General features: G+C 42.9%; 1 protein-coding gene across 1 annotated transcript; it reads left to right on the plus strand.

Moving 5' to 3' along the window:
* The first annotated feature begins 2,109 nt into the window (after window positions 1-2,109).
* Window positions 2,110-11,484, plus strand: LOC311367060 (peptidyl-prolyl cis-trans isomerase FKBP10-like). Its single transcript, XM_084485877.1, has 10 exons — window positions 2,110-2,559; window positions 3,111-3,256; window positions 3,948-4,137; window positions 4,749-4,894; window positions 5,749-5,938; window positions 7,452-7,597; window positions 8,045-8,234; window positions 8,764-8,906; window positions 9,930-10,093; window positions 10,584-11,484. The coding sequence occupies exons 1-10, from the start codon at window positions 2,366-2,368 to the stop codon at window positions 10,776-10,778; spliced, it is 1,704 nt and encodes a 567-aa protein (XP_084342003.1). The 5' UTR covers window positions 2,110-2,365; the 3' UTR covers window positions 10,779-11,484.
* The last annotated feature ends 79 nt before the right edge of the window (window positions 11,485-11,563 follow it).

Below are 11,563 nucleotides of genomic sequence, written 5' to 3' on the forward strand. Positions count from 1 at the left end.
CATATATGTAATGCAAGCCTCAAATGCTGTTAGTGTATAAATTAATGCTAGATGTTTAATCTTTCTTATAGCTGATTATTCTACAGTATAATATTAACATTTACTAATTGTTTTAATTGCACTGGCTAAATAATTTCTCTACCATATTTACTAAAATTATTTATACTATTATTTTCAAAGGCATGCATCAAGCTTTTAGTATAGGGATCACTTTAAATGTACAAATGCCATTTCTCAAGCCAATTATTCCCATGGTGTGACAGTCAGTATTGGGATACTGGCTGAAAGTGGTAGGTATGTATTATCTGGTGGCTGTGTAAGGCTATTACATTGCCATTGGAAAGGTGCTAAAGAGTGGAAAAACTACTTAACAGTCAGAGTAGTTTTTACAAATGGTGTCCCGTTTTGTAAAACCACCATGGTACATCCCAAAAATAACTTATTAAACTAAAACAGTTTTCATAAAACAATTTTATTAAATAAAGTTATTAATAAACCAGCATGGAGCTGATTTCACTGTCACATCTTTCCTGATTAAAGCCTGTGATGATCTACGGCCCTGGTGGCCTATCCTGACTAAGCCCACATGGAATGGCTTTTGGATTTTTTTTAACTGTTATTTTTGGGAAAACCTGGAACTATTCCCTGTTCTTTTGTTTTTTTTCCAGATACGTTTTCAAAACAAATGTTCAAATGTTCATTGTCCAAATACTTTGTCCATGCTTTCTCTTGATATATCGGCCCATAATTTATTAGTAAAGATATGGTGGAAGGAAGTTGTGGCAAAACTTGCAATAAGATCGAAGGTTTGAAAGGAACCCATTTAGGCGAACCATGAGCATTAACACATAGAGGCAGGAAGAAGTACTTTAAACCAGCCTTTATTAATTATTATTGCAGCGATGGGGTTTGGGGCTGGGTACGTGGGACTGTTTCTGGGGGATGAGTCTGAGGGAAGAACAAGAGACAAGGGTAAGGAGAACGCAGAAGACAAAAGGTAGGTCAAATAAAAAGTGGCTGGGTCAAACAACCTTTCTTACCTGACAGCTTAGTGACAGTTAATTGAAAGTTGAGTGGACCATGCATGTACGACTGAATCTCTGCCCCTTATGGTGACATTTGTTTGCCTTTTTAGTCTTTTACTGTAAGATGTCAAGACATTTTCACCTGGCTAACCCAATGTTTAGATATGTTGTGGTATGTATGCAAGTGAGTACATACATAATTCGATTATGCACCGTTTGCCCATGTTAACAAACAATTTCCAAAAACTTGTAATATCTTTTTTGTTTGTCTTGATGTACCCTATTCACATGAGAAATAATGAATAGGCGTATGAATATGATATATTTGTGTCTTTTTCGAAACTTTCCCCTAATGGTATTCTTCTGGGCTTTTTTTTTCCTTACTCACATATTGCGGATACAAAATCAGTTGAGTTTGCTTCTGTTGCAATTTGTTCTAGGTTGACCCCCCTTTTGGCTTAAAATGACTGGACTATTATCTGTCATGATGGCATTCCCAAACTCATTTATGTCTAAATGTAATGAGCTCTAATGTTACATGAGAGAAGACTATACAGAAATGTGTACGGTTGTTAAGGACTGTAAGTGTGTTTATTTAAAACCATTTACACATTATCTGTAACACAAAGTGAAGAATGACTCCTAGATGTAGGACAATTTTTTATTTTATTTTCAGAGTTTGTTTTCGTCTGCATTCTGCATATGGAATAGCTCTAAAACAAATGATTGATGTGAATCTGTAATAACACTATTAAAATCAATTACTGAACCTAGTGATAATGTACAGAAGTAACACAAAAATAAAACGCAAAAAAATGGAACTTGCTCTCGCTAGTTTTTTCTTAATTATGTATTCGTATTTTATTTATTTATTTAAAGGTATACCTGGTAAATGTTTTTTTTTTTTTTTACTATTTATAATCTGGTGGCTAGGGATATGAGCGCTGCATGCAACACTCATCTAATCAAAGCTGGCCAAACAGAATGTCTGTTTACTGAGGAGGGGAGTGCGGAGCAGCGGACTCCTGCAGGCTGCCGTTTAGCGCCTGCTCTGCAGCGACGCTCTCCGACACTCTGCAGGCTGCAGGCAGCATCCCGCAGACTGTCCACGTCTACAACATTCCTCCAGCCCCTCAGCCCGACCCACCGCTCCCCCTCCAGCCAGACTCACTGCTCCCCCTTCAGCCCGAGCCACCGCTCCTCCGCACAGTCTGCAGCCGACTTCGCCGAGGTGCCTGCGTAGTTATCCGGCACTACCCCCCACACCATCGATGCAACTCTAAACTACTTTAAATTTAGTAGTTTTTGTTTTAAATTCGGTTTTATATTTATATTGCAACATGTTCGCCGTGTGTGTTTTGATTTCGGTGCTCAATGCGCTGTTTTGCGTGGAGTGCAACCCCAGTCCCGTCGGAGATGTAGTCGTGGAGCGCTATTCAACCCCGGCGGCGTGTCCCAGAGAGGTGAAGAGCGGAGACCATGTTCGGTATCACTACAACGTTACTCTGCTCGACGGGAAAACATTCGACTCAAGGTAAGTCAACCGGTGGTTCACCGGGTAGAGCGCGTACCGTCTACAGGCCCAGTTCTTACCGCAGCGACCCGGGTTTCGATTCTTGCCCGTGCTCTGCTGCGTGTCTTCCACTCTCTCTCTTATACCTTCCTGTCTTTCTCTACAATAAAAGGATAAAACCTTCAAAAACAAATCTTAAAAAGGTAAGGCAACGTGCCATGCAGCATGGGCCTGTGTAACGTTATGGTGTTTAATGAAGTATTAGGCCCATTCCCAGAAAGTTTACCCTAATGTTACCATATAGGATGTAATGCAAACCCATGGTAAAGCGATGTTCGAGAGATGAAAGATGGGGCTGCGATTTGATTCCATGACCTTTATTTGCCTTTAATTTCTATATTGGAGTAACTGTTGCCCGGGGGCATGGTTTGCATATGTGGCACTCCAGGACATCACTTTTTTTCCATTTGTATTGTGAAAAAAAAATAGGAGGAGGTGGAACTTGGATGTTTACAGAAGTGGGCTACACACGATGCTTTTTATTTATATTCGTATTTCCTGCCAATTCACAGCCATCAAAAAGGGGTACCCAAGGTTGGACTGATCGGGGAAGGCCGTCTGATCGCAGGCATCGAGAAGGGGATCGTTGGGATGTGTATCAACGAGCGCAGGAAAGTCACCGTCCCTTCACACCTGGCCTATGGCGCTGCCGGTGCAGGTAACCCAGTCGCTACGTCACTTATTCATCATGCTTCCTTCATCCCCACATAAATTGTTGCTATTCAATAAATACCAATATTAAAAAAACTTGGGTGAAGTTTAAAGGTGAAGTGTGTAGTATTTATTTATTATTCATTTAAATGTATTTATTGCTATTCATCATTCTTTCTTCATTCCCACATATAATGTTCGCATTCAATAAATACAAATATTTCAAACTTGGCTGAAGTTTAAAGGGGTTGTGTGTAGTATTTATTTATTTTATTATTATTATTATTATTTATTTTCCTTTATTATGCCCAGAGAGCCTTCTCAGATATATATTTTACGGAAGTTCCCTGATGTGATAAAACAGCACAATATGTCACGTAAAGCTTACACAGACAACAATTAACAAATAATAACGTGTTTCAATAAAAACCGACGCTGGAATTGTAGTTGATTTAGTGGCATCTAGTGGTGAGGTTGCAGATTGCAACTAATGCATCCCCCCCCCATCCCCATTCCCCTCATATAAAGATATACCGGTGGATATATATATATATGTATATGTATAACATTACATTGTTTTATTCAATTCTAGCCAAGTCTGTTCTGCTAGATGCCACTTAATTCTGCACTCATTTTAATTATTTTTAACTTCTCTCACATTAGTGTCTTGGATTGAATGTGAACGTTTTCTCTTTCAGGTGACGTGGTACCTCCAGATGCGACCCTGGTGTTTGACCTGCATCTGTTGGACCTGTGGAACAATGCTGACATGGTGGTCACCAAAACCATCTCGACCCCCAAAGACTGCCGGCGCTCCATCATGCGCACCGACTTTGCTCGCTACCACTTCAACGGCACACTGCTCGACGGCACACTCTTTGACTCCAGGTGAACTCGCGAGCTGGCATATATTTTATACTATTTCGGGGATCATTTATTAAATGCTCAATTGAAAAAAACATTTATGACAATTTAAGAAACCTAATAGGACTTGTACATCAGTATGCATAATTTTGCTAGCCCCGAGAAAGTTGAAGTTAACTTAAATCCTACATAAACGATGGCAGATGGTAACTAAGGCTTATCAAAGCCTGGTTTTGTGGTCTCTTATATGAGAAACGATGTGGCCGTCTCAAACACAAATATGTCTTCCCATAATGAAACAACAACCAATAACATTCCAATAACATGTTCTCATACTTGCAAAATGGATACGGTCATTGCATTGTGACGATGTACAAACCCTATTTAATATTGTAGAACATGATATTGGGTTAATTTGGTGAATTTTGGTGACTTTAGCTGTTTTACATCTTTTCAAAAACATTGTAATCACTAAGTTATGTTACTGATCAAACATTAACATCCCATTATTGTGAAAAATGCCAAAGTCAAGTAAAACCTCTCCTCTCTCTGTGTCTCAGACTGTGTTGCCAGGCGTTTGGTCCAGCGTAGTGTGAAGTGTGTTTTACTTTGCGCTTGTATGAGCCCCACCTCAGCTACGCTCGCGAGCAGACGCACGACTCCCTGGTGGGCGAGGGCTGGCTGATCAAGGGCCTGGACGAGGGCCTTCTGGGCATGTGTGTGGGAGAGATCCGCACCATCGTCATCCCCCCCTTCAAAGGCTACGGAGAGAAGGGACTGGGTAGGTCGCGAGGAGGGGGCTGCATGTGGTTGGATCTCCACAATGTCCGTAGTGTACATTTAGGGCAATTAGCAGACGCTTTTATCCAAAGCAACTTACAATAAGTACATTTGTCAGAAGAAGGAGAAACAACAATATATTGCTTTCGGTACAGTAGGGATGATCATAGAACCAAGTGCCAAGCACCAACAATTGTTAGGTTAACCCATTCCCTGTATACAACAAAGCTAGCTAGGATAAGATGCTACACAACTAAGTACTATGTGCTGGGACGTACAACATACAATAAGTGCGTACATTAAGTGCCAGTACGTACAACATACGATAAGTGCGTACATTAAGTGCCAGGACGTGCAACATACAATAAGTGCGTACATTGAGTGCCAGGACATACAACATACAATAAGTGTGTACATCAAGTGTCAGGATGTACAACATACAATAAGTGTGTAGCAGGGGTGGGAGGGATGAAATGGACCTGAATTCACTGCTTTGGAGCTAATCATTTCTACAAGTAAATGTTGCATTTTGTGGGAGGGTAGAGAGACAGTCAACATAGGGAAGAAAGAGAGAGGGGGTGATGAGGAGATTCTCACAGAATACAGATGCATATGATTAAGGAGCGCTTGAGGAAAGGTTTCTTCCTCAGAAATAGAATGTGATGACATATTGTATTCAAACATCATTATTATAAGTGCTACGTATATAACAGTCAGTTCTAAAGTAATTGTAATGGTATTTGGGGAATTACTTAAGCAGTCATTTTTCTCGACGAAAGAATACATACTTTAGCAGTATGGTCATGTTATTAATAAAAAAACAATGTTGACGTCCTCGGCGCTGGTGTCATCCAGGCCAGGAGGTGCCGTCCCAGGCCACCCTGATCTACAGCATCCTGCTGGTGGACATCCACAACGCCAAGGACAACATCACGGTGGAGAACCAGGTGGTGCCCGAGTCCTGCACGCGCAAGTCGGTGGTCGGAGACTACATGCGGTACCACTACAACGGAACCTTCCTCAACGGCGTCACCTTTGACACCAGGTACACTGTTCATCACGGCTTTAGATATACCACTATGAAACCTGGTACACTGGGCATCACGGCTTTAGATATACCACTATGAAACCAGGTACACTGTTCATCATGGCTTTAGATATACCACTATGAAACCAGGTACACTAGTCATCATGGCTTTAAAATACCACTATGAAACCAGGTACACTGGTTATCATGGCTTTAAAATACCACTATGAAACCAGGTACACTGGTTATCATGGCTTTAAATATACCACTATGAAACCAGGTACACTGGGCATCATGGCTTTAGATATACCACTATGAAACCAGGTACACTGGTTATCATGGCTTTAGATATACCACTATGAAACCAGGTACACTGTTCATCATGGCTTTAAACTTACCACCATGAAACCAGGTACACTGTTCATCATGGCTTTAGATATACCACTATGAAACCAGGTACACTGTTCATCATGGCTTTAAACTTACCACCATGAAACCAGGTACACTGGTTATCATGGCTTTAAACATACCACTGAACCAAACCAAGAAATTGGTTTGGTTCCTATTGGATTTAGTTACTTTTATAATTGTGATATTATTATTATTCTGGTTCTTTACTTCCATGGCAGTTACATTCCTTGTTATTCTGGGAGAAATGCGGAAGTACAAAATCCAAGTCATTAATACATAAAGTCATAATAAATTTGGTGTATATCGTGCTTTTCAAAAACTCAAAGACGCTTTACAATGAGGAGTTGGCGGTTGTAAAACAGACAACAGGCAGACAGCACAAGCACACGGGGGTGGATGGGGGAAGGGTGGGCTAAGAGAAGGCAGTAGAGGAAAGATGAGGTCTTGACTCGAGGCGGGATTTGAAAACCGGGAGGGCCTCTGAGTCTCTGATGTCTCGGGGGAGGGTGAGAAGACTCCTAAAACTACCAATTTTGGACTTGGGGGTGGAGAGAAGGCCGGCTGAGGTGCACCTGAGGGGCCGAGACGTGGGGAGAGAGGAGGTCAGTGAGATATGGGGGAGCCAGTTAGTGAAGGGCTTTGTAGGTGAGGACCAGGAAGTTGATTCAGTGGGAAACCGGAAGTCAGTGGAGGTCCTTTGGGACAGGGGGGGTGATGTGGTGCCAGGGTTTGGTGTGAGTTGCATTCTGGACCGGGTTGGAGTTCATTGATGAAGCTGGCACTGATGCCATGGAGGAGTGATATGCTGTAGTCCAGACGGGAGGGTACGAAGGCGTGGATCAGTGTTTCAGCAGCAGAGGGTGGGAGGGAGGGCCTTGTGGTAGAAAGAAGTTTTAACGACTTGACGGATATGAGGTTCAAGGGAGAGGGTGGTATCCAGGATCACGCCATGGCTGCATGCTTGGGATGAAGGGGAGACAGTAGTGCTGTCGATTGGGGTGAGATTGGGGTTGTTGGTTCTGCTTGGGGTGGACTTGGTGCCAATGGGGAGGAGTTCAGAGTAAATTGAGTTGCATCCAGTTTAGTTTTTTGTTAAACTGTTCAACAAAACTGTCTGCAGCTACCAGAGGAACACCACCTACAACACCTACATCGGCATGGGCTACGTGATCACCGGCATGGACCAGGGGCTCCTCGACGTGTGTGTGGGCGAGACCAGGAGGGTCATCATCCCCCCACACCTAGCGTACGGCGAACAGGGAGCCGGTGAGTCCTGCACAAAAGACCATGAAAGCATTAAGCTTCAGTGTCTTCGAACTCTTTAGCCTTAAAGCATGGTCACCCTTGTAAAAGCGTTCTAAGCTTGAGGATCTTTCCATTAGCATTGCTAGCGGTAGTATTGTTAGTCTTTAGTCTGTTCTTTGCCTTACCATTCTTATGTTAGTTATTTTAACTTTTTGTCCTGTAGCATTATTGGCTTTAGCAGTCGAAGCTTTAGTGTTTCAAGCCTTCTTAATCACAGCATACGTTCTATCTCCGGGTCCTGCTCTGTAGCGCTGCGCCCCGGTGGTTCCATCTGTATTTTGGCAATAACTTTGTCCTTTAACCACATCATTACACTGACGCCACCATTGCCCTAATCTCTGGCCGAATGTCAGGCTGCTGTGGTTTGAAATAACAATTCCTCATGTGGTGGTGGGGGGTTTCCTCCAGGTAAGGACATCCCCGGCTCTGCCGTGCTGGTCTTTGACGTGAACATCATCGACTTCCACAACCCAAAGGACAACATCACAGTGGAGATCATCTCCAAACCGGAGAAGTGCAACGAGACCAGCGATGCGGACGACCTCATCCACTACCACTACAACTGCTCCCTCATGGACGGCACCCTACTGTTTGCCTCGTGAGTCCCTACGTCCCCACAGACACAACGTGGTCCCAACCTATTTTCAGGGATTTAAGTTCAGTTTAAATGAAATATTCAGCTGTTAAGCCCAAAGCACACAGCCGTGTCAGGAACACAAGCAAAATAAAACCGTTTAGACAATGAAATGTGTAGTGTAGCAAAGTGTTACAGAGTGATTAATTAATTTAAATGATGGTTCCTATTTGTCTTATTCTTACCTGTATTACAAAACATTCAGTATATTCTCTTAAAGTATTCAGTAATGATTCTGAAGTATAAATAAATGGTAGCAAGCCAAAGTGGGCGAATTGACTCTCAGCTGAAAGGCACCAGGTTCAATCCCCAATGTCCACAACCCACCTTGGTTCGGCATCCTTGAGCAAGACGCACCTAATCCCTACCTGCTCTCTAATGGCCGCTATGGATATTGGAACTGGAAATACCTTTGGACACATCTCCTCAATACTTCGCCTCTCCATGCCTGTATGAGGAGACCAGAAGCTTATTTTCTTGTGCTGTCCAACAGAGGGAACTACGAGAACCACCAGGAGGCACTGCTGGGGGCCGACAAGGTGATCGACGGCCTGGACCAGGGTCTGAGGGGCATGTGTGTCGGGGAGAAGAGGGTGGTCACCGTGCCCCCTCACCTGGGACATGGAGAGAAAGGAGGTGAGACAAAACTCTCTGCAGTGCAGGCGTTGTAACGTGACATGGCTGTTCCTGACTCATGGGTGCAAATTTCTCTTCCCGCTTTCTGGGTTACCAAGAAAAACTAACTAACTACATCTCTTAACTGTTAAGAGATGTATCAAGAACATGTTATGATCCGTTTCAGTACGATAGGACCCCGTTTAGACGGTGACCAAATAAATATAAACAAAATCACCATTTCTTAGCTATTTCTGTTAGCTAGGTCGCTGGGTCGCCGATCCTTGATGCATTTTTTATTTGACGAATGATATATGAATAGCTCTAATCATATGAATATAATTAGAGCTATTTAACAAAAAACATTAAAATGTTAAAGTTCTATGCCATAACCAAAGCCCCTAATTATAATGTTAATAATAATAATAATTTTAAATCACTTTCTTGAGAATAAATGGGGAGTTAGTATCTTAAACACCCAGTGGCAGATTTAGCTGAATTGGGGGCCCAAGGCAAAGATATGTATGGGGCCCACCTCATCCGATCTTTAAAAGAGAATGGAGAAAAAAAATGTATGAATGGTGGATAGGCAGGTAAAGCTAATCTATGTGGAAGTAAAGGTAAATTTAAAAAAAAACTCTCAAAAAAAAGTTTTTTGAGGTTGGTTTGGGGCCCCCCTACTATGTGGGCTCCAAGTGGCCGCCTACCTATGCCTCTATGCTAAGACCGCCACTGTAAACACCCTCTCTCCCTTTTATAAACTCCATGAGCTGAGCATCATACCCAACTAAGCCTCTCTCTCTCTCTCTTTCTCTCTCTCTCTCTCTCTCTCTCTATCTCTCTCTCGCGCACGCACTCTCGCTCTTGCTCTCTCTCTCCCTGTCTCTCTGTCTCTCCCTGTCTCTCTGTCTCTCCCTGTCTCTCTGTCTCTCCCTGTCTCTCTGTCTCTCCCTGTCTCTCTGTCTCTCCCTGTCTCTCTGTCTCGCCCTGTCTCTCTGTCTCTCCCTGTCTCTCTGTCTCTCCCTCTCTTTCTCCGTCTCCCAGCTACCGGAGTGCCGGGCAGTGCGGTGTTGGTGTTTGAGCTGGAGCTGATAAACCTGGCGAAGGGTGTCCCCCCCGGTTACCTGTTTGTCTGGCTGGGAGACAGCCCCAAGGAGCTGTTTGACTCCCTGGACATGAACAAGAACAAGGAGGTGCCAGAGGAGGAGGTGAGTCCCCAGCCTGAGTGACTCCGGCTCTGTCTGATGATAGTGTTGGGTATTCCTCGACGGGGGGAAGACAAAAGGGTTCTCGGCGTAGTGAAAGTTCAACTCCATGTTTTGACTCAACCGTCCATAGGGAGAAACATTTGTTCATGTCAACTAATGACAGTTGACCTGTCTTGAGATGACGTTACCATGGACGAGTTAGCCAGGTTAAGTCCAGATGAATGTGTAGATACAAGAACAAGCCGTTTAGTTGAGGTTGTTTACCAGGGGTAGTCTTAAAATAACTTGGGATGGTCAGCTCCAGTGGGAATTGAACCCTCAACCCTGGCAACGTGTTAACGTTGCGCTCAATCAGTTCATTTATTCAGGATTTATTCCAGCCATCCGAGTAAGGAACAAATCCCATCACTCACATGTTCCTGGGAATGCACGCGGTTATCAGAAACATGTCAACCCTTTTTCACACGGTCCTCATCGTTTTCCGTTTCAGTTCGGAGAGTTCATCAAGCTGCAGGTGGCAGAGGGCAAAGGTCGCATGAAGCCCGGCATGGACCCAGAGGAGATCATCGCCGACATGTTCAAGAACCAGGACAGGAACCACGATGGTCTGATCACCCCCGACGAGCTGAAGCTGAAGGTGGAGGAGGACCAGGAGCGTGAGGCCGCCAAACACACAGAGCTGTGATGCGTGGGAACAGACAACTAACATACCAACAAGTGGAACAAAAAGATCGGAAAGAACAAACAGAAGAAAGATCGGAAAGAACAAGCAAACAGAAGAAAGATCGGAAAGAACAAGCAAACAGAAGAAAGATCGGAAAGAACAAGCAAACAGAAGAAAGATCGGAAAGAACAAGCAAACAGAAGAAAGATCGGAAAGAACAAGCAAACTGAAGAAAGATCGGAAAGAACAAGCAAACAGAAGAAAGATCGGAAAGAACAAGCAAACAGAAGAAAGATCGGAAAGAACAAGCAAACAGAAGAAAGATCGGAAAGAACAAGCAAACAGAAGAAAGATTGGAAAGAATGAACAGACAGAAGAAAGATCGGAAAGAAGAACAAACGGAATAGGAAGGAAATGTGCGCATCCTCTCTCAGGGACAAAGCCAAACACCTTTGAAACATTTAATGACTGACTTTTACTTCAAGATTCTTATTTTCTGTTAAGCATCATTAAAGCAACACATTTGAAAGTTTTCTTTTTAATAACGAGAGAAAATATTGAAAATAATTATTTTGAAAACTTTTTTTATTTCTGTGTTGTGTGATTGGTTGTGTTTGAAACAGAGTTTTAAGTAAGTGTATTGACTTAAATTAATCTACCGAACAAGCCCCTATTGTTATCGTCCGTGACGTTTGTAATGTTAAAATGTTTTTAAGAAAAATTGCCGTTGTCTCTTCTTTATTGTAATTGTAATTTATGATCAATGGTTTCAGTATCCGATAACATTTCGGTAGTATCTTTGAAGA

The sequence above is a fragment of the Micromesistius poutassou genome (assembly GCF_964030765.1).
Source record: "Micromesistius poutassou genome assembly, chromosome: 21".
In the NCBI taxonomy this organism is placed as follows: domain Eukaryota; kingdom Metazoa; phylum Chordata; class Actinopteri; order Gadiformes; family Gadidae; genus Micromesistius; species Micromesistius poutassou.